At 40.4% G+C, this 26,021-nt stretch overlaps 1 protein-coding gene across 3 annotated transcripts in view; it reads left to right on the forward strand.

Moving 5' to 3' along the window:
• The window catches only part of CYLD (CYLD lysine 63 deubiquitinase), a 43,022-nt gene extending 17,493 nt beyond the window's left edge, over positions 1–25,529 (forward strand). For all 3 annotated transcript variants that reach the window (XM_054048666.1, XM_054048664.1, XM_054048667.1), the window contains 12 exons: positions 247–363; positions 3,010–3,389; positions 5,492–5,657; positions 6,923–7,064; positions 7,539–7,661; positions 9,254–9,345; positions 10,324–10,390; positions 13,782–13,914; positions 14,607–14,715; positions 21,097–21,215; positions 22,362–22,578; positions 23,933–25,529. In XM_054048666.1, coding sequence (XP_053904641.1) covers positions 247–363; positions 3,010–3,389; positions 5,492–5,657; positions 6,923–7,064; positions 7,539–7,661; positions 9,254–9,345; positions 10,324–10,390; positions 13,782–13,914; positions 14,607–14,715; positions 21,097–21,215; positions 22,362–22,578; positions 23,933–24,117 — 1,850 coding nt within the window. In that variant the 3' untranslated portion in view covers positions 24,118–25,529. The remainder of the gene's footprint in view (positions 1–246; positions 364–3,009; positions 3,390–5,491; positions 5,658–6,922; positions 7,065–7,538; positions 7,662–9,253; positions 9,346–10,323; positions 10,391–13,781; positions 13,915–14,606; positions 14,716–21,096; positions 21,216–22,361; positions 22,579–23,932) is intronic.
• The last annotated feature ends 492 nt before the right edge of the window (positions 25,530–26,021 follow it).

Genomic DNA, 26,021 nt, shown 5'->3' on the forward strand with positions numbered 1-26,021 from the left:
ATATATATATATATATATATATAAATAAATAAAAAACTTCAGCTTGGACAATTAAAATAGTTTTAGGAGCTATGTTACCTCAGTGCAGGCTTTGAACTATGTTGTCTTTGCTGCAGGAGTACTCGCTGCCCCTGGAAAGTGGAAGGCAGGATTGCCCTTGTACAAGATGTGTAATGAAATGAGCACAAAGCAGGATTTTTATTAATAAAATTCTGTATTTTTAATAAAACATGCTGTTTCTTCTAGGATCTACCTCCGAGCCTGGAAATAGAAACAGATCTGAATTTTTTTATACATTAAATGGCTCTTCAATTGATTCTCAACCACAAACTAAATCAAAAAACACATGGTATATTGATGAAGGTAATGAGGGATAAGTTACCCTTTATACAAATGCATGCTGTTTCATATAAGTCTATACTTAAATATGATCATTAGCACAGTGGAAAGTGAGCGTTACTTGGGGAGGGCGGGGGGGGGGGGGGGGAGTCAAAATGTTTGAAATAGATGTTCTGTGTTTAATGAGTGTGTTGATCATGCCAAACATTGGTGAGTGCCCCTTTTAAACAGTGGTGGAAAACCTGCGGCCCCGTCAGGGTAATCCGCTGGTAGGTTGCAAAACAGTTTAACGTTGACCATCCACAGGCACAGCCGCCCATAGCTCCCAGTGGCCGCAGTTTCCCATTCCCAGCCAATGGGAGCTGCGGGAAGCGGCAGCCAGCATATCCCTGTGGCCCACGGTGCTTCCTGCAGCTCCTATTGGCCAGGAACAGCAAACCACGGCCACTGGGAGCTGTGGGCAGCCGTGCAAATGTAAACAAACTGTCTGGTGGCCCACCAGCAGATTACCCTGACAAGCCACAGGTTGCCCACTGCTGCCTTAGAGGTATTATATACACTTAATCTTAACTTTAAGATTTGTAGCTTTTCAGCTCTGTTTGTAGGTAGGTCTGTAACAAATTCATTGTATGTAAGTGGGAACAGATTGTACACATAATATTGTTGAGGCACTTCACTGACTGTGGATGATACCTTCAAACCTCCTCCTGGTACATAAAGGAGTTTTATATGACTTCTCCTTCTGAAGTTAATTTAACTCTCCAGTTTTAAGTGGATCATAATATTTTGTCATATTCAGAACACCAGTTATTCAGAGTTACAACAAAATCAGCTAGTTATGTTTGATAAAACAATAAATGATACTTGCATTTGTGTATCTTTAAAGTTTATTCCTGAAACTGCACACTTGATTTTAAGGAAATACTTAAAGCATGTAGAATCAGTAAATCTTGATTGTTTTTGCTCTTAGCTAACAGAAGACAGAGAGGTTTATACTATCCCTAGAAATTGCTTCTAGGGTCATAACAGGTGTGTTTCATCTGGCAAGGCAGTTCATCTGGCTGAAACTGGGGAGGGGGACTGCTAAAAACATACAACGAAAGCACATATAGCAGTAACGGGCACTGAAGTCAATAAACTGTTAAAAATGAAACTGAGTTAAGATCATTCCTGGCTGCCTAGCAAATAATAAATGCATTACTTCAGTGTAAAACTGGTTTATTTGAGAGATGATTCCTCTGATTTAAAGTGAATAAGAACTTACTTTCCAGGGAATGATGATAAGCATGAAGGAGTTAGTTTTGTTTTTTGGAATTTTTAAATATTGTCACATAACAATTAGGCTGACAAGAAAAGGATAAGTTGCTACTTGCTCTATAAATACCAGCTGTGCATTCTAGACCAGCTAGGAAGTTGAGGCAAGATGTAAGATGCTTATAAATAGTATCGTACTAGTACATCTGCTTGTGACCTCATTTATCTAGCACTGAATTGCTCATGATTTATTTACGTTTCTTCAGGTAGCAAGTCAGTTACTTTATCCTGTATGAGCACTAGATGACAGATCCTGTTTCTGCGTAAACCAAAATGTATTCTTATGATATGCCCAGGGGATAAATGATGTCCTAAAGCCGATATTTATAACCTATAGTTAATCACAAGCAAATGGGAAACATACTACACTAGTTACTAACTGCCAGCTATCAAGTCATTCCATGATTCCTGTTGACATGTATATTAAGACAACTGTTTTTTTGGCTTTGGACATTTCCCTATAGCATATTTCTTTAAATTTGTGACACCTGAACACAACTATAAAGATTGGCAGTGTAAGAAAATTATATTCTATATTGATCTTCAGGCTAAGCCTTCCTATAGTTGCCTGCTAACGTTCCCTACCCTGACCTAGAAAATCTGTGCTCTTTGCTGCACCATGCTGTGGAATCTCCTCAGCAAATACTGCAAATATGCCTAATTTAGGGTTATAACTTTGTGAAATGGATTATTGTCCATTAGGGAGAGATGTGAGGTTATAAACTATTTACTTAGTTCGGCAAATTTGACTATAAATACAGGAAAAATCTAGGGGCAAAAGGAACAATGTTTTGTGATATCAGAAAATGTTGCGCCACAGGCCTAATAGCATATTAGCTGCCCTTTCCATTTTAAATGAAATACTTTAGGCCTTCAGCAAAGTTATGTAATTTTGAATACTAGCTTATACAGGAGGAAGGGGGATAGACACTCTTCCCCAGCAGAAGACACGCATCCGGGGGTCACAATTCTTGGAGCTTTTTGGCATACTGGGGAAACGTGCTTAAAGCAACATATACAGTAGTACAACATGGCATGTTCCCTTCTCTATACCCAGCCAGTTGTGTTGGCTGCTGTGGAAGTGGGCACAGGTCTAGCCCTACCTACTCACCTGGATGTCTCATACTTCCAGTAGTGTTTGAAGGCAGCGATTCCTGGTATATCTACAATTTGTGACTAGTTTCTGCTTGCAGTGATAGGGAAGACCTTCTGGTGCACCTGCACAGGGACCAGTCATAACTGGGCTCAACATTTCCCATTCACAGCTATATTAAGACATTGTTTTTGACCTACAGAGCCTTTCTTTGGGAAGCAAGAGTGGGCTACTTAATTTGCTCCTTGTTTTTTTCTTAACAGTTGCTGAAGACTCTGCAAAATCACTTGCCGACTCATCTTCTGGATTCGGTCATTCTTCACCACCACTACAGCCGCCTCCAACAAACTGTTTATCTAACGAAAATAGATTTCACTCTCTACCTTTTAGCCTGACAAAAACGTCTAATACTAATGGTACTATTGGACATAGTCCCCTCTCTCTGTCTGTTCAATCAGTTATTGGGGATTTGAACACTGCTGCCACTCAGGAATGTCCATCAATAGTAATGCCTGTCAATAACTGGCATGGTCTTGAAGCAGGTTCACTGGCTGAAGTTAAAGAGAATCCTCCTTTCTATGGAGTAATCCGCTGGATTGGTCAGCCACCAGGCGTAAATGAAGTATTGGCTGGATTGGAACTGGTAAATAATACAAACTGCATGATCTTATTGTTTACAGTTTTATTTTCTGTCTATCTTACCATTTAAATAATAGTTTTGTAGCTGAGCACCAGAATTCATGTACTCTACAAAAGTAATTTTGGCTTGGCTGAAATATAGTTGTCACATGATTTTAATACAGTATAGTTTCAAATTGTGAATAGGACTTAATCATTTTATAACTTCATTAAAGCCTTGTTTCATCACCAAGTTATGAGATGGTTGGGGCCTGTTCTGTACTACAGATAAAACGGTTGTAGCCTGCTCAGTGAGCAACCACTGTGTTCTTTTTAGTTAGACATTTTTGTAGTGTAGAAGAGCCTTGAATTCCTTTTATTTGTTTCTTAGTTTATATAAGCTGCTCCATCAGAACTTGTGAATTACTGGGCATCCATCATTTTCTGTTTAAAAAGACAGGGAATACATTAAATATTGTCTGTAATAGTCTTCGGAATGTGAAGGCTGTTGTCAGATGGTAGAATATTAGCAGAATGATTGCCACCATAGTTCCATGGTAACTAATAGTTCTATTCAGATACTTGAATTTAGCAGTGAATTTAAGTCATACGTGCAGGTAGAGCAGAGCAGGAAATGGCTTTCCAAGTTCTGTTCTGCACTGGAACAAAACTGAGACTTTTCAAATATTTTTCTTGGGGGGAGGGAGTGGGGAGGAAGGGAGAGAAAAGAGAGAGACACCCACCCAAGAATAGTCCTAACCACTAGGTACTGGCATTCACCTGGTATATGGGACACCCAGGATCAAATCTTTGCTCTGCCAGATGAAGAGTGCGCTAACCACAAGGCAACTAGCTATTTTGGGGTGGGTTTTTTTCTCTCCCCGCTCTGTTGGAGGGGCTTCACTTCATATGAATAATATTTATTGGGCTAGAGAGAGACAGACACTATAGCTAAGTGATTAGAGCATTTGTTGGGATGTGGGAGCCCAGGTTCCAGTCCATGAGAATTTCACGTCCCATTTGAGTGTCCCAAGAAATCTTTCCTGACAAAAGTTCCTGAGAAAAGTGTTTTTGTTTTCTCTCCCCCCCCCCCCCCCCCGCCTCGTTTCAGTTTTGCTGAATCAGCATTGTCATTGACAAACTATTTTGCCAGAAAATTCCCAACCGGTTCCACTTAAAAGGCCAATTACACAAATTTCAAATAAAGCCATAGTTGCAGCAAAATTATGCAGATTTGTGTTATGTTTTTTGATATTTTTATGGTAGTCATAAACCTGGTTGTGACTGTGCAGCAACTAAATTATTTTCTGTGCATGTAATATGATGCCTCTTGTGTAAAATTCAATAGAAAATTATTCTTAAGTATCCATCAAAGTCATAGCAGTATACATATGATAAACATCTTTTCTCTCTTAAAGAAGTGGCAGATGAGTACATGGGTGCATTTTGAGTTGTCACCAAAAAAACCACTGCAGCTGATTAGCTTTGTCCTTTATCCTATATTTTCCAGTCACAGATGATCTGCAGGCTGTGTTTTATGACTCCATGGGCTAAACTTGGCCCTTGGACTTGCACATAGTACACTTCTGCAATAGGTCTAACATCTGTTTAATATCCATTAATATTTGGATATTTGACAGCATCCTTGAAATAGCTATCTTCCAGTCTGTCATTTTGTTCCCTGTTACAATTATACTGCAAACATTCAGACTTCCTTCATGCTCACACTGTTACAGAGGCTGCACTGGTATATTTCCTCCCAGCCTACAATGAAAAAATTCAAATGATGATAATTATTTATGGTGGAGAAAAATACCGCCTAGAGAATACCATAAACGTATCTGATTGCAGAGAGGTTAAAGGTCAGAGAAGTGTGGCTTTGCTGCTCTTATCACTAAACTAAAAATAAATCACTCATGAACTGAAGCCATATATACCACCTTGTAGCCCTAAATCAATCTTGCATTGCAGAGTGCAAAACTTGAATTGAGGTGTCTTTATCATAGCTATCTTGTCAAACACCTAAATCACCAGAATCCTAGGAATTGGAGTTGTAGGACAGTAGTTCTGCATGCACTTTTTTCAATATTTAAAAAAAGTAGTAAATCCCCTCTGTTTCATTTTCAGGAAGATGAATGCGCAAGCTGTACAGATGGAACATTTAAAGGAACTAGATACTTCACCTGTGCCCCAAAAAAGGCTCTCTTTGTTAAACTCAAGAGCTGCAGGCCAGATTCTAGGTTTGCATCACTGCAGCCTGTTCCCAACCAGATTGAACGCTGCAACTCTCTAGGTATTGAACGTGTCCTTCTCAATTATTTACTAATGTGGAAGTAACATTGTTTCTGATTTTGGTTCTTCATGGAGTAGTCGGCTAGAAATACGTAGCATTTAAAAGGCTGTACAAGCATTACTTAATCTGATTAGTCAATGGTGAGAGAACTGTGCACAGAACATAATTTAACATTTTTCTGTGAATTATTCTATCAATGACTTTAAAGCAAAAAAATGTTCTGCGACTACTTTTAAGAAAGTTGAAGTTTTTTCTTGTATATCGTGACAAAGATCAGTGTGTAAATGTGAAATGTATTGGAAATTGAAGTTTTTAATTACACTTGGCATTTCTCACTTTACTGATGGCGGCAGCAGCAATCTTGCTAAGAGTTTTATAGAAATGTAGAGTTGGAAGGGACGTCAAGAGGTTTAGTCCAGTCCCCTGTGCTGAGGCAGGACACCCTGACAAGTGTTTGTCTAATCTGTTCTTAAAAACTTTCAATTATGGGGATTCCATAACCTCCGTTGGAAGCCTGTTTCGGTGCTTAACTATCTCTATAGCTAGAATGTTTTTCCTAAATCTTCCTTTGTGCAGGTTAAGCCAATTACATTTGCAACTCCAGCAATATATGATCTCCGTTTCAGATACTGCAAGCCCACTTCCATTCTCCTTCGATATGGATCATTTTGAGAGGAAAAAAAACCAGCATGGAAATACTAACAATTTATTAAAATGGAAAAGAGTGCCTGTTTACATGATGGAGGCATATTTTCTGGATACAAAATATTCAAACTGTCTTGATCTTGTGCTAGATGTGTTTTGGCAAAGAGAAAGAGTTTCTAAACATTCATACCTTTAAGATGGTTTAAATAAAACATGTAAAAATTTAAGGAGAAATTCATTTATGCTCACTAGGTGAAACACTATTCCAGTGTAGTGGGCCCAACCCAAGTGTGGTAATGAGACATCAGTGGGGCTTTAAGGACTTGAACACCATCGCTGCAGAATGTGTTTCACTCACTGAGAGTAAATAGTACAATAAATGCCACGCTGCTTCCTCCCAGACCTGAAGAGCAGCTCTATGTTGCTCAAAAGCTTTTACCTTCCACCAACACAAATTGGTCCAATAGAATGTTACATCACCAACCTTGTCTCCCTTTCTAGTATAGGGAAAGAATGGTTTCAAAGTAAGCAATATGTTGTTTTCAAAACACTTATAGGAAAATCTTGATGGAGGTGAAATTTTGAAGCTTTTAAGTGACTTTTAAAAAAAATATTTTCAGCCTTTGGAGGATACTTAAGTGAAGTGGTAGAAGAAAACACTCCTCCAAAAACAGAAAAAGAAGGTTTAGAAACCATGATTGGAAAGAAGAAAGGTATCCAGGGTCACTACAATTCCTGTTACTTAGACTCCACCTTATTCTGGTAAGTGTGTGTGTGTTTGTTTTTGTTTTAATTTGTGCAACTGACTCCAGAGATGTGGGTGAGAGGGCGAAATGTTACAAATGTAAGAGAGTAGCTGAGTACTAATCTGTATTGAAGGTTTTGCATTATTGCTGTGCAACTAACAGTGACATATTGTGCATTTAATGCCTACTGTGGCATAACATTATTTTCAATTGAATTGGTCCACCAGGACTGGATTGGCTCCTGAGTGTGCCTTCTGATATTCACTGAGCGGGTTAAATAACTTCCTAACATGAAATGTTTAATTTGAACTGTTGACTGGTATCCAGTCATTACTCTTGTCTTCTACCTTTATTTTCTTTGGTGTGCGGTAATTTATTTTTGCTTGATTTGTTCTTTACTTCCTCCTCTGGCCTCCATTGGTTTGCCTTGAGACTTAGTTATGTTCCTCAGCATTTTACAGAATGAAAATAATTTTTTTTTCTCTTTCAGCCTGTTTTCTTTTAGCTCTGTTTTGGACACTGTTTTACTTAGACCTAAAGAAAAGAATGATGTAGAATATTATAGTGAAACTCAAGAGCTGCTAAGGACAGAGATTGTAAACCCTCTGCGGATGTAAGTAGATGCGTAGAAAACATTGGACTAGAACTAGCCAATGAGTCTCCAGTCTAGTATAAATTTTATCAATACCTAGCCACCTGTGCAATACTATGTCACGGGAATGAAAAGTTCCTTCCTGAGGACTGCTATTGTAAGGCCGTGAGGACAAACAGGTCTGGTGATTTTTAATTTATTTGGTGTAACTGCAGATGATGATACAAAAAATGTAAGACGGCATAGTCATAGTCATATCGGCATTTCCATTTCCTAGAACTGGAAACAAATATGTCTCTAGCTTTAGATAAACCATGTGTGTTGGCACAAACATAAGTGGTAGTAAGCACCAGTGATGACTTGGACAGACATGGGTAGTTAGAACAACCTAACATCTGGATACTTATGGCATGAAAAGCAGTTGTGCCTCAGTTTCTTTTCTGTTTAGGATTGTGTGATTCAGACTGACTCGTCTCTTCCTTATTAGTCATTAGTAACAATCACAACTGCTTTTAAAAAATTTCAGAAAATTCTGCTTTGTGGGCATATCATACACTGAAATCACTTAGCAAATTATATTAAGAGAAATTCCAAGGTAATGATGAGTAGAGATGAGAAGTTTGAGGCTCATAGAACAAAGGAAATGTTACAGTATGACATACGTAGCAATATGCAGTGGGGAACATAAATTATTCCTCTTTAGTTCAAAAAAAGACCACTTGGCTCTATGAAAACATAATTAATTAGTAATGGTTATAGTTCTAAAGCTATACTTTGGTTTTACCATTAATAGCTTATTTGTAAAGATTTTAGCTTTCTTTCTTTGAAGAAAAATGCTGGATTTTGAACCTCTTAGAAGTGAGGACATGCACACCACTGGTGTATTCTCTGATTCCATGGCCACAGAATGGATTGCAGAATCTATCTCCAGCCAAAGAAATCTCAAATGATTGCTGGGACAGCAAATTAAAAGCTTTTTTGTTTGTTTTTTGTTTTGTTTTTGTTTTGTCTTCCCCATACCCCCAACCTTTCAAGGCTTTTCGCTACACCTTCCCACAATATAGAGAGGAGATGGGTCTCCTCTTTCTAATTCACAAAACTTCAACCACCTCCATGTGTCAAATGCAGTTTTTAGCATTCAGGAAAAAGTGAAATACTTTTAATTGGAACAATTTCTGCAATGCTGTTTGCATACTGTCATTTATAAAATTTGGTGGCACACTGAAAACTGAATGTGGTGGGATAGTGCAAGTTAAATTGACAACTATTCCAAAACTGAAATTTTTGTAACCTTTAGTATTCAGATAATTAACACAAGGAGGATTGGTTTCATGTTTAATAAAACTCTGAAATTACTTGAAGCTATCACAGAAATGTCAATGCACCTCCGAATTCAGCAGCGCTCTGTCACAGAAAACTGAACCATGACCAAGAACTTGGTCCGTTGTGCTGCAGAATACAAGAGGTCTGGCATTTAGGTTTATGGAGGGAATGCCAGATACTATTAAAAAATCAGTAAAGGAAATAAAGCCTCTGGTTATTAAGTCTCTCTCCTCTACTGATTTGATGAAAAGATTTAGCTAATCGTTTATTAAACCAATTTCTTAATGTAGTTTCGGATATGTGTGCGCCACGAAAATAATGAAATTGAGGAAAATACTTGAAAAAGTTGAAGCTGCATCAGGATTCACTTCTGAGGAAAAAGGTAATTTGTAGAGGTTTTTTGCTTCTAGATTATGTAGTTGTTGCTATAAGAAGGGACTGAAAAAACATATATTCATTACATAGTATACGTTAAGATATACAAATATTTTTCTGTAGCACCCATCTCTATAGTATCAAAGCTTTGATTAGGGATGGGGATTGAAGAATTTACCTTCCTTATGGATTGACTTTGAGCTCATCCATAAGGCCCTTCCCCTTTCCGCGTTCAGATCTTTCCTGAAGACTCACCTCTGTTGTGATGCTAATGGGGAAACTAGCTGACTTTTACTCACAGGTTTGAGACTAATTGGGTTTGTGGTTTTTTAATATATTTTATAGTCAATCTTTTATTACCATGATGTGACCAGTCGCTGCTCAACTACTCAGCTAATTTCCTTCTTTTCTGTTGGGAAAGTAGCATGCACTTTGCAGATACTGCTAGAAGCAAATTAATAATCCCTTCAATTAGGAGTGAGAAGAAAACACTGCCACTCTTTTTGATATTGAGATCTGGATAGCAGGTGTCTGTCTGTCTGATCAATATTAAATTGGAGGCTGTGACCCTCCAACAAAGTAAAAATGGTTACCACTGTAGATATTTCTTGTATCGATTAGCAGATACAGTAATTACTTTTCTATTTCCTCTGCTGGTGGTAGCTTTTTTTCCCCTTCTTCTCAGGATAAAATTTCACAGGGTCAAATAATTCCCTTTGGAGTAGGATATCTTTGTTCATCTGTAAGCCTTGTTATCTCTAGTTTAGCCTTCATCTGTTTATGGTTCTGTTTGGTGCTTAGTAGATAAAGTTTAGGATTGTGTGCTCCCAAATATGGCAGTTGATAAGTTGACATAACTACTCTGCTACTAAAATTGGAATTTTTTTTTGTTCCAATTAGAATAAAGCTGCTTAATTTTATTTAAAAACAGTCTTGGAGATTATATGTGCTTTAACATGCTACTATTACTTTTATTTTTGTCCAGATCCAGAAGAATTCTTGAATATTTTATTTCATCATATTTTAAGAGTAGAGCCACTGTTAAAAATAAGGTAAAATGCTCTTTTGACTAAGCAATAAAAATGTATGTGTTGAACTCATACCGCCAGATTTATCCCGGCAATGATGCTAGGGTCAGTGCAGGAGCTGAAGAAAGGTCTTCCACCCTTAGAGGTGGTCTAAGTTATGCCTCTTGCTAACATTGCCTCAAGCCTCATTGGGGATGTGACAGGGTGCTGAGTAAGGAGGGCTTAATCAGCCCCTTGCCACTCCAGCCCCGAACAAGGGGGGATGGATTGGGACTGGTTGAAGAGCCCCATGCCTGCCTGGCAACGAGAAACAGCTGCCAGCCTAATTAGCCAGGGGCTATAAAAGCTGGCAGGAAGGAAGCCAGGGGAAGAGAGAGGCCCGGCACAGCACAGCACGGGGGAGGGGACCGGGGCTGGGCCCTCTGGTCTGCTGCTGGCAAAGTTTGGCTGTGAAAAACCTGTACATGGATAGTAAGGTGGTGGTGCGGAACGGCTGTAAATAAAGAGCACTGGTGTTTGCATCAACCTAAGGCGTTCCTGGCTGATTGGCGAGGGAAGCAGGGGCAGAAACCAGAGGGGCCCAGCTTACGTCTCACTACAAGGGGGGCATCGGCAAAACATATTACTGCTTTGGCTGTGCCTACTACTGCCTCTGGCTTGCTCCTAAAAGCCCTTTGTGTCAAGGTTTTTGCTTCCCTGGGAATGGTGTAAAGGTCTCCTCCGCCTGTTTCTTGTAAGCGTTGGCCTTATGTGCCTGACTTTTATGGCCGCTCTGTACCAGCATAGCTAACCCACAGGGCCCATAGAGCAATTCTGAATCTAGCCCTTAGTGTGTAGCAAGTTACTTTTGGAACAACTTTTTTGAAGCAATCTTAAGCAGTAGAATCTGACATAAAATATTTTGGCTTTTCAGGAAAAATATTATAATTTGCTTTGGAGGAAGCATAAAATTTTTGATTTCTTATTTCTTTTAAAGTTAAACACATGCAGTCCTCATTAAAAATAATTCTTTATAAAATTGTAAGGCCTCATTCTCCCCTATGCAAGTTACTCGTTCTAAGGCAGGAGGAAAGAACTCTGCAAAACTAACTCATGGAGTTTTATATTCATTCTTTGGAAATAGGATGTTGGGGTTTATTCACCTCCATACCCACATAGGATTGGTAGAGATTTAGCCCCCTAAATCTGCACGTCTTTGGGCTTGCAATGGAAGTAAGGTCTATTACATGGAGGGCCTACTGCTTCCATGCTGTTGCCTAGCCCTTGCCTTTCTGTGGCCCCTTGACCATACATCTCTTGCAGCAGCCTTGTTGCCTGGAATTTCCCAAGGGCTTCTTTCAGTGGGAGCCTTGCTCCCCATAGGCTCTGCAGTAAACTTCTCTGAATTGCCCTGCAGATTTGAGTTGAGATTACTAAACCTATTGTGGTCCGCTCCTAGCCCTCTCCTTTGGAGCTTCTTCAGTGAAGCTTCTGTAAGTTGTGGGAAAAGATAGAGGAAGCATGCTGGGGAGCTGGCACACTCTTCTTTCCTCCTCTTTCTACCCTAGCCCAGATTCATGGGCTTTTGTCTCCCTCCTCTCTCAAAAAATAAGGAAAAACTGAGTCCATATAGAGAATATTTTCAGAATATAACTTGCAACATCCTGGCCCACTATACTGCAGTAATTCAGCATTGTGAAACTGTGATAATTTGCCTAATCAATCTCTAGAAATTGTGGATGTTCCAGATGTAACAGTTTGGGAATTTTGGATATTCAAATTAAAATAGATGTAGTATAGTTTTATAGTTGAACAAAATGTAAAGAATGCTTTAAGCTCAAGGATTCCCAATGCTATGCTTTCTTGAAGAGACAAAAATCATACTTTCAAAGGAGATACTCTTTATCAGAGTTCTTCGTGACAGACTTTAGCATGTATTGCATTTTAAAAATCTGGAGCTCAGTATTTTCCCACACACACAAGCAGATGGGTGGGCTGGAGAATTAAATGAAAGTGAGGAAGAGCTCCTCTGCTTTATGCCTGCCTCTTACCTATCTTTTCTGCAGCACCTCACAGATGCCTTTTCTCCCTGTTCCATAAAGATGGGACACTGAGGCAGTTTGTATAATGGGTAGGGCAAGGCTGGATAGCAGCAACTTTGAGTTTTGTGCTCTGAGAATCATCCCTTATATCCAGGCAGAAGTTAATGCTGCTTATTACAGCATTGATCTGTGCTCTAAGGTGGCAGTTATTGCACAGACAAAGAAGTTTAATGACCGTGTGTCCTCAGGAATCCATGCTGGCTAGGCAGAAAGTCCAGCAATGCGTTGAAGTAGCTTCTCTCTAATGTCCTTTCCCTGTGATCTATGGGGTTAGAGGCCAATGATGGACTCTCACATACCCCTTTTCCATGATGGGAGCATTAGTCAGTCTTTCCAACATGAACATTTAATTTACTAAGGTCTTTTTGCAGACTTACTGCAGGAGGATATATGACGACTTATGATGTAATTTTCAGTCTTTCTGCTATCTTACTACTTGCACCTTCACTCAGCTTTCAGAGTGAAAATTGCCTTGTTTTCTGTATCATTTTCTGATACTCATGCATTTGAAAGTGTTTCTGTTGGTGTTTTCAACAATGCATAGGCTGCATTTTTTAAAACATTAATCAAAATATTTCTATTCCTTTAAATATATTTTTTTTTTTAATAAAACACCCTTTTCTTCAATTCTACCTGTGCTTATCCACTACTTGACCGTGTCCCTTTAAGCTTTTATTTGTGGCAACCTGAAAAAGTCTACTATTAAAAAGTTATTATAAAAATGAAAATACACCTCTACCCCGATATAACGCAACCCAATATAACACGAATTCAGATATAACGTGGTAAAGCAGCGCTCCGGGTGGGTGAGGCTGCACACTGTGGTGGATCAAACCAAGTTCGATATAACGCAGTTTCACCTATAACACCGTAAGATTTTTTTGGCTCCCGAGGACAGCGTTATATCGAGGTAGAGGTGTACACTTAAGAGTAAAGGGAATGACGTGAAATGGTTTTTTTCAAGTATTTGTACATGTGGATCCCACTCATAGTCCACATGCACTGTATGTGTAGGAGTTCAGAATGTTTTTTCCAGCAGTATCTATTAGGGGTCATTTGTGAGTCTTACATGCCTCACGCACTACCTCTTTCAAGGGCATAAAAGACCATGTAACCCCAACCTCCATGCAGTTCCTTCTGACTCTCTGCCAACGGGCAGTCAGAACAACTTCCATATTCCTTGCTTAATCTTAGATAATTTTTTACTTTGTGTTTACTGTGGCTTTTTTTTATAGTTATTTGTGTTTCCTTTAGCCTACTGGCTACTGTAAGTATGTTAACCATTGTTAAAAAATTCCATTTATTTTGAAGATCTATTTTATATGTATTTTTAGATCAGCAGGTCAAAAGGTACAAGACTGTTACTTCTACCAAATTTTTATGGAGAAAAATGAGAAAGTTGGAGTCCCGACAATTCAGCAGTTACTGGAATGGTCTTTTATCAATAGCAGCCTGAAGTTTGCAGAGGTTGGTGACAGTTTGTTTATACAGATTTGACCTTTTACACAGTGGAAGAAATTCTGTTTATAAAAAAGGAGAAATGTATATTTTGTGGTATCTTAATCACTGGGTGAACATTCAGTATTTATGAGAAGAGTGGTCTACTAGTAGTGGTTGAAAAAATGCTTGATATTACCTTTTCTAAAATCTCTTTGAGATGGTTTAGTATGTCTCTGTCATTTGACCAAAGTGATTGGAAATAAGGCTAATGTTTTGGTATATTTAAAAACAAAGTTTTTGACATTTAAAAAAGTTAATTTTCTTTTGTTAATAATTTAATTTTACAGAGGAATAAGATTTGTGATCTCTGCATATGTTAAAATTGTGCAGAGACTGGCTGTTCAGGGGAGGGGAATTAGTATATGTTTTAATATATCATTTAAACATGGCTGGTACCTACTGCACATGAAGAATTAGGTTAGAGTCCTTTCTTATGTTTTTAGAATTTTTATGAGATTAGAGATATATTTGTAAACATTAAATTATTTTTGTTTCATTTGTTATTTTGGTTAATGATATATAGGCATGTGGCCTATTGGCTTTAAAAACATCAATATGATTTAGCAACTATAAACCAATATAATATTAGATGAAAATTATAAAACAGATGTGTATATTTTGAACATCTAAATTGCTTTCTATTTTGGGATTTTTGATAGGCACCCTCATGTCTGATTATTCAGATGCCTCGATTTGGAAAAGACTTCAAAATGTTCAACAAAATATTTCCATCTCTGGAATTAAATATAACAGACTTACTTGAAGACAGTAAGTATAAACTGTGTTGCTAGGTATAGTAAAAGTAAGTAGCCTGGTAGCCATATGCAAGACTATATTAAAAATGTAGAAGTCTGCAAAATAGACTGAGCTTGGAATGAACTTTTGATCATGTCATACTTAGGGAAACTTTCATAACCAGTAAACTTTTTTTTTTTTTTTTTTTTTTTTTTCTTTGAGCGGTGTGACCACACCCCACCTTTAAGTGGGGGAACTATTGTCTGGCTTGCCGAGGGAAAGGGAACAGTGCTTTACGGGTAGGGTGCGGGACAAGAGGTCAGAAGCTGCTGCAAAAGAAGGCGTGGATCAATTTTGTGGTGATGACTCATCCCCTGGGACCAGTAGGGTGGAGAGGGTGAAAGAGAGCAAGCTCTTTTTCTGCAGAGGAGGCAAGGCCGCGCCCACCCTCCCTCCCCTTGAGGTGGCAAAATATCAAGCTTGGTCAGGACCTGCTGTGGGTAACACGCTAGCCACTCCTGTAGGGAGCTTGGGGGGGGGGGGGGGGGTTCCCTCACCACCAAATTGGCCGGGGGGAGGGGGTCTAGGGGAGGGGAGAAGGGGTTCGCTTTCCCCACAGCAGTTTCAAGGAGGGTTTGTTATGGTGTGGACTGAAAGGAGTTAAGCTATATGTTGCAACTTATTATGTAAGTGTGGCTCAGATGTCCAGTGCAGGTAGTTCATAGGGAAGGTGTACAGTGACTGAATAAATGGCCTAGTAAAAGGACTTAAAAAGGAAGTTTCTGTTAATGGAACAGAACAGGGGGATGGGTTTGGGGCTCCTATGAATGGCTTGGCAGAGAGCCAACCCCTCCCCCCTTTTTATAGCCCACATTACGAAGGAGGGGTTGGATGGTAAGAACCCAGCAGTGGGTTGGCTGGGGGATCTGGCTAGGAAAAGAGGGGGAGGCTTTGCAGAAGCCCCCGGAGTAGTTATTGAATGAACATAGTTACCTGCACTGTATGCTTTTATCTGCCGGGTACTCCCAGACATCTGATGAGAAAGTTGTGGCCTGATTAAATCCATATCAGGTGTTTCCTGTCCGACTTTTGGTATAGTCGGAACCTGTGGGTGCTCCACTTCAGGTGTGTCTGTGCCTTTTGAGTGGAGATTTTTGGTAGCAGTGTCCATTTGGCCCACTCATGTGCCCTGCACTGGAGTTATAGGGAGCTGCATGGGTGAAATATCTTCAGTTTCTTCTCAACCACCTTTGGCCAGAGATTCTACTGTGTGCCTGTTTTCTATAGTATTCTTTAGTTAGCATATAGTTAGTTACCTTATAATGTGCATAGCTGTTGGAACAGTTTCCTTTTTTCTCTTTGTAAAAATAATTTAAAAAAAATGCATTACTATATAGATGGCAGTTAAGAGTGCCAGACTCTCCAGGATTCAAAAGGCGCCTCCTCTGTGAGGCGATTTCCCTTCTGTGGTTGACATTCCCAGAGCCTCTGCTGTTTGGGAGAAACATATCCTTCAAGGGCAGATTCCGAAAAAATAGGGAAATCAAGGTCAAACTTCTGATGATGGATAGAGCTTTATGACCAGCTTCAGATCAAGGGGCTGAGGAGTCCCCTGTACATAGACCTTCCAGTACCTCTAGTGCCCTGTGCACATCAAGATATTGGTCACAGGAGACCGGTAGAGAGGTAGACTACCTTGGTACCAAGCACAACTAGGGTAGCAAAGTCCTCTATAGAGGTAGCTTCAACATCTGCCTGTAAGCAAAAGGAGGTGGGAGTAAATCTCCAAGAAAATCTCAGGCTATGTCTACACTACCGCGATAAGATGACCTACGCTACGCAACTCCAGCTACCTGAATAATGTGGCTGGAGTCGACGTACCTTAGGTCAAGTTACCTCGGGGTCTATGCTGCCGGGGGTCGACGGGAGAAAATCTCCCATCGACTTACCTTACTCTTCTTGTTGGGGGTAGAGTAGAGGGATTGTCTGGAGAGCGATCTGCAGTCAATCTGGCAGATCTTTACTAGATCTGCTAAATCGACTGTCGGTGGATCGATCTCAGAGCGTCAATCCGTGCTGTAGGGTAGACTTGCCCTTAGTCACTGACACAGAAATTGACAGAGACCTCAAGTCCCACGAAGGCTCTGAGTGATGCCGGTAATGAAAAGGTGAAAAGGAGTCAGTCTTCTCAGGCAGACTCAATACTGGGTTTGGGTACGCATACCCAGAATGGCAGAGACACTGGTGAAAGTTCTAAGGCTGTCCCTGGCTACTGGTAGCATGAAAGTCAACAGTACCAAATATCGTTGTCCACCTATGGTACCAATGGAATTGAAGTCAACTCCTATGCCAAATGTTTGGTACCAGCTACATTGGTACTGAAGCCATCTTCCACAAGTTTTTGCTTGATCCCTTCTTTGATACCTAAATTCTTATGATATCAATGTTATCCTAAGGACTTGCTAATATCTTTGGAGCCAGAGTCTCCTCTGTTAACAAGTTGGGGGGGGGGGGTGTCAGCATCAAGACTTGGTCACTGACTCTTCTGTTATCTACAGTTTCATACCTTCCTATACTTGAACAAGCTGAACAACTATTCCCTCATCCCCCACCCCCGCCGTTGAAGTATATGGAAGAGGATTCTTCAGATTCTCAAATATCCGTGCAGGGTTCCCCTGTTTGTTGTGGGACATATTGCTATCTCTCCTACACTGACATAATACAGGAGGATAGACCTCAAGTGACACCCACATGACTGGAACACAGATGTATGTCTCCACCTATGCTATTTTGCCCCCCTTGGTCACCTTTCTTGGACTTGTATGCATTCTATTGTCAACAATTTACAATGAGATTGTCACACCACAGGAAGGGGCAGAAAAGGGCCCATTTTCCAAAACCACCTATGTCAGGAAGAGCAGGAAGCTACAGCAGATAAGGTGACTCCTCTCACTAAAATTTCTGCCTCATTACCTGATATAGCTGTGATGTTTCCACCACCTCCTATGGCATATGACTTCAGGCAGTTCCAAGAATTGCTGAAACGAATCAGACACACTTTGGATTCGCTTAGAGATGCAGGAGCTCCATCATAAACTCCTAGATATTTTGAATACTTTGACATCTATAAGGATTGCCATTCTGGTCAATGAAACTGTTATGGAACCCACTAATACTGTTTGGCAAATCCTAGCTTCCACACCACCTACCTGTAAGAGGGCAGATAAAATATTAGGCTCCTGCAAAAGAATCAGAGTTTTTATTTTCTCACCTGGCTCTGAATTCCCTAGTAGTGGAGGCTGTTAATGAACAAGGCAGACAGCATAGCTCAAAGTACAGGCTGTACAGTAAGAACTACAAGAAACTAGATCTTTTGTCACAAATTTTATTCTTTAGTGAAATTTCAGAATAGCAAACCATCAGGCACTCTTGGTCAAATATGACTATTTGAATTATAACAGATTTAATTAGTTTATTGAGCACTTGCCAGGGGAACATCTTGTACAACGGTCTTAAATTGTTCATGAGGGTCAACTGCTGGCAAAGACATCACTCCAGGTCTCCTTTTGATAGTGCTGATACATCATCATGTTTATATCCACTGTATTGGTTATGGAAGAGCATGTTGGCTACAGCTGTTGAGCTTTCCAAGAGAGAGGACCAAATGACGTTGAAGACTTTCCCTTTGATGGTCACACATTCTTTGCAGACTCGACAGATGCATTTTTCCACAGTTCAAGGGTTGCAGAATGGCTCTTGAGTCCTTTAGAAATGTATGTCCTGTTAAGAAGAGATTTAGTATAGTGCAGGGGTGGGCAAACTACGGGCTGCGTCCGGCCCATTAGACCTTTTGATCTGGCCTTCAAGCTCCCGCTGGGGAGCAGGGCTGGGGGCTTGCCCCGCTCTGCACGGCTCCTGGAAGCAGCAGCATGCCTCTTCTCTTTTTCCCCCCCCCCCCCCCCTTACTCGTAGGCGCAGCCAGGAGCTCTGCACGCTGTTCCCGCCCCAAGTGCCGGCTCTGCAGCTCCCATTGCCTGGGCACCACAGCCAATGGGAGGTGCAGGGGGCGGCGCCTGCAGACGAGGCAGCACACATCGTTGCCTGGTCATCCGTTGCACCTCCACATAAGGAGACGGAGGGGTGGCATACCGCTGCTTCCGGGAGCTGCTTGAGGTAAGCGCCGCCTGGACCCTGCACTCCTGACCTCCTCCTGCGTCCCAACCCCCTTCCCCAGCCCTGATTCCCCTCCCATCCTCCGAATCTCTCGGTCCCAGCCTGGAGCCACCCTCCTGCACTCCAAATGCACCAGCCCAGAGCCCCTTCCCGCACCCTGAAACCCTGATTTCTGGCTCCACCCTGGAACCCGCACCTCCATCTGAGAGCCCATACCCCCTCCCACACCCCAACCACCTGCCTTTGCCTGGAGCCCCCTCCCATACTCTGAACCCCTCTGCTCCACCTCCTGCACCCCGAACCCATCATCTCTGGCCCCACCCCAGAGCCTGCGCCCCCAGCTGGAGCTCTCACCCCTCCCGCACTCCAACCCCCAATTTCGTGAACATTCATGGCCCGCCATACAATTTCCATACCCAGATGTGGCCCTCAGGCCAAAAAGTTTGTCCACCCCTGCCATAGTGGGACTTTCCAGTGGAGAAGGAACTGAGGGCAGTTTGCCTGCGCAGCTCCATATAGCCTTGGTGTGGGGCACAAGGATGTGTGGGTCACGAGCACAGGAAAAGGGGCATTACTACCAAAATGTCAGATCAAAGGTGCAGGATGCCGGCGTACCTGAAGTGGAACACCCCTGGGGGACACATCTCAAAGAGCTCCAGTTACTGCACAAGGTGAATAATCGCTCCTCTTCACAATAATTCAAAGCTCCATCTTGAAGATGTTGTATAATGTAGATTTGTGTCTGGATATACTCCTTTCCCCTCTCTCTTTTTTTAAATACTTTGGGGATAGAATTAAATCTTAATTTTAGTCATTGTCAGGACATGTGTGAATAGTGTTTCATTAGAATTTGTTTTTCTAGTTCTAAGGAATAATTAGATGTTAGCAGCTGTAAGCGGTGTTACAGCGCAAGTATGATGCGTATCAGAATTGTGGGTGAATAGTGGTCATCTAGAGGCAAGTAATAGCTCTGAGATCAGCTAAGTGAAAGACTTTGAACAACCAATGACAGTCAGGTTTCACCTGCCGGTGCTCCAGCTCCACCAGAGTAGTGACTAAAACACCTAGGGCAGGTCTGCACTATCGCTCAAGTCTATTTAACTTACATTGCTCAGGGGTATGAAAAAGACCCCGTCCCTCCCGCCAAGCAACGCAAGTTAACAGTGACCTAAGCGCTGTCCACAGCGGTGCTATGTCGGCGGCAGGTGCTCTTCCACCTCTCGTGGAGGTGGAGTAATTATGCCAATTGGAGAGCTCTCTCCCATCAGCATGGAGCGTCTTCACCAGGCGCACTACAGCAGCACAGCTGCATCAGTGCAACTGCACTGATGTAGTGCTTCTAGCGTAGACTAGCCCTCAGTCTTCTCTTTCTGTAGCTTGCCTTGCTGGTGTCTGTTCACCAAACCGGGCCAAAAATCAGTTCAATTTTTTATTAGACAAAAGTAAAAATATTCTACTTTTTTTTTTTATGAAATTGAAAAGAGGAAAGGAAAAAAACTGGGATTTTTTTAGTATTTTTAGCTGTAATTTGTGATGTAGTGTTTATATTGGAAAGGCTGGGATGACCTTAATTTCTGGGACTGCTAGTCACCTCTTGAACAAAAACCTATATAATACCTACTTATCTGTTTCAATACAATACCTGTAGGTAAATCTCTAGTTTAAAATTGGTTGAAATTACTTCAAATATCTAACAATAGCTACTTCTAATCTTCTGGAATGTGGCTTTAGATGACCCACCATGGCTTTTCAATTAGTTGAGTTAAGGGTTAGTTTGTGATTCTTTACTTAGATTCTGATTAAATGCTAAGCTATTTTAATAAGTGCAACACTCACTAGATTAAGAAAATAAGTTGGAGAGAGAGCAGGAATAACTTGTGGAGTACGCTTTTAAAAAAAAAAAAAAAAAAAAAAAAAAAAAAAAGCATGTGTGCTGTTCCATCCAGTAAACCAGTACTGAAACACTTTCTACATCAGCTGTATTTCTGAGGTTAAGGCTTAGTACTTACGTGTCTGTGTCTCTCTCGCTCTCTTTCCCTCCCCACCCCCCACTGTAGACTAGTAAAGGAGCAAAAGTTAAGCCCACAGAAAATAATGATGGACTTTACTTTTATTTTTGTCTTTTTTATTTGGCAGCAATGATGTTAACTGGCTTAACGTAGGTTATATTTTTGGATCAAAATAGATCTTTTGTACAAAAATCTGAGACAAAGCATTTTTATTTTTTTTACCATAATGTAGCTCCTAGGCAGTGCCGCATATGTGGAGGACTTGCAATGTATGAATGCAGAGAATGTTATGAAGATACTGACATTTCTGCTGGAAAAATCAAGCAGTTTTGTAAAACCTGCAACACACAAGTAAGTAATTTTTTTTTATTTTTTTTTTAATTCTATGGTCCTTTAACCAGTATGTACTCGCAACTTGGTGTAGTATAATAGTATCAGAAGGCACAGACTGACACGTGGAAGCAGGGATATTGGCAATTGGGCACATGAAGGGTGCAGTCCTCATTAACAAGATAAGACTTTTGATTTAATTCATTAACACACCCTTGATGACTACATCTATTGAGCAGCATTTTTAGTAGCCTTTGGCAACTACATAGTCCAACATTGTGAACCAATGAGGAGAATGCAGTAATTCCAGTTTACAAGGGCTTGGAATCCTTTAACTTTGGTCAACAGGAGAGCACCCAGTAGTAAAAGCAGAAAAGTAATACTTCTCATTTCCTGTGTTGCTGGTTCAAATTCAGTTCCGGGTAGTAGTGACTGAGTAGTGTCTGGTTACTGTTTTGACATGTTAAATTATGATGGTGTTGAGCTGGTTCCCAGTGGGCAGATGTCCATTTCTAATAAACGTATCAATAGTGATGATTATTTTTTTAAGTCTGGGGAAGGGGGGGCACAAAGACTCCAATAGATTTGGAGACTGAACTCCTCTGATCTCTAGAGTGGGCTTCTCCGTGGCCGGTTGGAGCTACATTTGGTATAGGGGAACTTGCATTGCTGTTGTCCATGTCAGACCTGTTCTTTGGTTAAGTAAGACTTCATTCTCTAGTGCTGTCAGTCTGCCCCTTTAAAAAGAGTGCCCCTCCCCCCACACACAGTTGCCGACTTTCACGTGGTAAATAAGCACCCTGACACTCACAATAAGCCCAAAATCAAGCTAATCCCATTTCAAAACAAGGCCAAAACAAGCTAATCCCTAAGAACCCCAATACTCTGACTAGATCCCCGCAGTGTGCAGTCTGGGACTGTGGTGGGTCCTCTGTGCACCCCTGACTCTCTCCCTCTCCCCTCCCCCCCCCCAAGCCCCTGCTTGCCGGGAGATGATAACAAAAAAAAAAAAAAAACAAGAAGCTACAAGCCAGAAACTAACGAGCAACTCATAAGCCAATTAAGCCAAAAACAAGCCCAATTTCTGCATTGTTTTCGCGGGTCTGCCCCCCCCAAGTGTGTTGGTGATTTGTTTGTTTTCTTTCTGAAATATTGATCTAACTCTAGGTTCACCTACATCCCAAGAGACAGAGTCATAAATTCAATCCAGTGTCACTTCCTAAAGATCTACCAGATTGGGACTGGAGACATGGATGTATCCCTTGCCAGAAGATGGAGTTATTTGCTGTTCTCTGCATAGAAACAAGCCATTATGTAGCTTTTGTTAAATATGGGAAGGATGACTCCGCCTGGCTCTTCTTTGACAGCATGGCAGATCGGGATGGTATATTTTTACTTAATTTTTTCTGTTAGACTGTCACATTAAACAATGTTAGCTCTTAAATACTGTGACTATAAAAGTTTTCCAGTACCAGAACGTGTCATGTCATGAGGCTTGAAAAGTAATTTTATTTTTAAATGCCAAGACACACAAATCTGTTTTTGTTTAGTTTAAGTCCACTGGAATGTAGCTATTTAATAACTATACAGTGTGCAACTGTCATTCTCACTTCTCCAAAATCTCAGGCTTAAACAATTCAAACGGTAGCTGTCTTTGGCATAATAGAAATAAAATCTCTATATTGCAAAATCAGTGCCCTCTGGTTTGGTAGCAGTGGGAGACCATTATCCTATAAGATTTTGTTTAATTGACATTCTCTGAATTAACACTGGTGAATTGAGGTGGATAGTACATTCAGTACTTGTGGCTAGTGCCTTAGAAAAGCAGATAGTAATAGATACCACAGGCGTTCGACTAAGAGGAACAGTTGTATTTTTTTTTGTGGTTTGCACATTATGATAGTTAATACAGTGCCAACTGCAGAATGTTTATAAGCAGCTCTGATGATGATAGGCAAGCCACAGTAGACTCCAGCTCTCTCTCCTATAGCTGTATTGGTTCTGCAGTGCTAGCAGGAATAAAAAGTTGCAAAAGTAAAAGTCCAGTAAAATACACAAATCTGACTGGTGCCCACTGCAGATCTGTTGATTAAGATGTAATTTTTCTGACTATAACTGCATTTCTCTATTGAATGCTTCAGCACACCTGATAGCACCCCATTAGTTAGCCAAGTAGTTAAGATTGGGGCGATCATGGCTTTGTGTGGTACAGAAATGCTATTTGACTGACACATCATCAAGTCCTCATGCTAGCTATGGGAATTAATTCACTAATCGTGTTTCATTTAAACAGTTAAAACCAAAATAATTTATTTGTTCATGAGGTTCCCATAAGCTTACAAATGGTTCCCATGGGGTTACAAAAGCCTGTTGTGGCAGTTGCAATCATTGGGGGTGTTAATACTTACTACAGAAGTTCACCATGTAGTAGCCCACAGTGACAGCTTCGAATTTGAGATGTTTCCATTTGGGGGGGAGGGATAGCTCACTGGTTTGAGCATTGGCCTGCTAAACGCAAGGTCGTGAGTTCAATCCTTGAGGGAGCCATTTAGGGATCTGGGGTAAAAATCTGTCTGGGGATTGGTCCTGCTTTGAGCAAGGGGTTGGACTAGATGACCTCCTGAGGTCCCTTCCAACCCTGATATTCTATGATTCAAAGATGTACGCATTAAAGAGGAAGTAGGGATGTTTAAGATGGTAGCCTAATCCTGTTGCTCTCCTTACTTCCCCCACAAAAGGAGGCCAGAATGGCTTTAACATTCCACAAGTTACACCATGCCCTGAAGTTGGAGAGTACCTAAAAATGTCTCTAGAAGAACTACATTCACTGGACTCCAGAAAAATTCAAGGATGTGCACGAAGACTACTTTGTGATGCTTACATGTGCATGTATCAGAGCCCAACCATGAGCTTGTACAAATGAACATTATACTCTGGAGAGGAGAAAAAAACTCTACTCAGATTTCTACTGTTGCATTCATGATACACCTTAGTCAGTTTTGATGCAACCGTTGCCGGCAATGGATGCTATTATAGGGGGAAAGCTGACTGCTAGAGCAAAAAGATGAATGTTTTAAAAACTACATGTAGAGTTCTGTTGTTGAAATATTTCATAAGCATTTTGCACTCTAGGAAGTGTGCGTGTGTGTTTGTTTTATAAACAAAGTCTAAATGAAGTTGCTAAAAACTAAAGCTTTAAGTTAAGTGCATTGATATGTTGATTTTTGAAATGAGAAAAGCTGAATTGTAACAGGAAAATTCTCCTTAGTCCATTGAAAATGTAAACACACACTGTGTATTTGCTCAGTGTATTTCTGTGGACCAAGGATGATTTTTTTTTTTTTTTTTTTTTTTTTTTTTTGGTCTGTAGCAACAGTTGCCTTCAGGAAGGAATAATTTTGGTTTTAATAAGATTGGTTGATTTTAAACTGATCATTACAATTTACTTATGTGGTCTTGTTAACCCTTAGCAGTCAACTGATATCCTGCATGTCTACTTCTATAGAATTCCAGGTCTTCAACACCCATCATCTCAAAACTGCTCTGTTCCTTGAGGTTTTTATTCCTGTTTTATTTGGGAAAGTCAAACATACCTTCCTTTCATATGTGATACTTTTCTTCAGGGACTGGGGCAATACTGTCCAAGCATAACCGTAGATACATAAACTAATAGATGGAAGTGTCTTTAATATATATTTTTTGCGGAACATAAAATTAAATATATACAAATGTTTGGATGGCAAGCTAAACAATGTGGCTTATTGCCTCAGGGAGTGTTAATAAAGTAGAATCTGTAGTCCTTAATAAAATGAAGTTGACACTTTGACTATCCTACAACATACTGAGCTGCTATATGTAATAGGTCTAAATTTTTCATTGTTTGGGATCATTAATGTTAAAAATATAAACAGGAATGATAAAATTACAAATTTAAACATTCTACTTGGTACCTGGTACGTAAGAACAAAAAATGAATTACACTAGTTTAAAAAAAAAATCACTGTAAAGTAGTATTGATATTTTGTGACTTGGAAGTTGATTTTTATTTGCAATGGAATTCAATTGCATTAATTGCCTTTCAGCTACGTCTGTCTAAACTATTTTAAAAATGTTTAGAAATGTCATGTGTGTACAGCAAAATTTGGATGTTGTAGAAATAATTATAGGTCCTAAACGGCATTATTGTGGGTTGTAGCACATATTTTCAGATTTTTAAGAGCTGTTTTACATGAGTAACTGCCTCTCTGGGATCTACTCTGTGTAGAAAGGATGAAGAACAGATAAACGCACTATCATTTAAAACAAAACAAATAAAAAAAACCTAATTCCAAAAGACTTTGCCTTCAGAATATTGTAAAAACTTGGTTAATTTTGCACTTTTGTGCCAGAAAATGTAGAATATTTCTCTCTGGCTGTTTGATTGTTAGATACATTCTAGGGCAAGATTTGAGAATTGCATTGGAGTAGCTGGCGGACTAAAAGCTGCCAGCTAAAGGTAGGTACCAAAGTTAGGGGTTGGCTAGGGAAATGGTTAGAGTTAGTGAGATGCAGGGGAAAAATTGGTATTGACTCCAGATCATCGCTAATGGGAACATAGGGAGAGAACTTAATCTCCTCATTCTCTAGAACTGCCTGACTGTTGAGGAGGAGAAGAGACTGACACTCCAAGAGCCTCCCGGCTTCTGAGAGATCTGGGGAGGAAACAGGTCTTTGTTTCATAGTCTTTGCTGCCTCAGGTAGGTGGGTGGTCAGGGCCGGCTCTAGGATTTTTGCCGCCCAAAGAAAAAACAATTTTGGCCGCCCCGGTTCTTTAATTACCCCACCCTG

The sequence above is a fragment of the Malaclemys terrapin genome, chromosome 14 (assembly GCF_027887155.1).
Source record: "Malaclemys terrapin pileata isolate rMalTer1 chromosome 14, rMalTer1.hap1, whole genome shotgun sequence".
NCBI lineage: Eukaryota > Metazoa > Chordata > Testudines > Emydidae > Malaclemys > Malaclemys terrapin.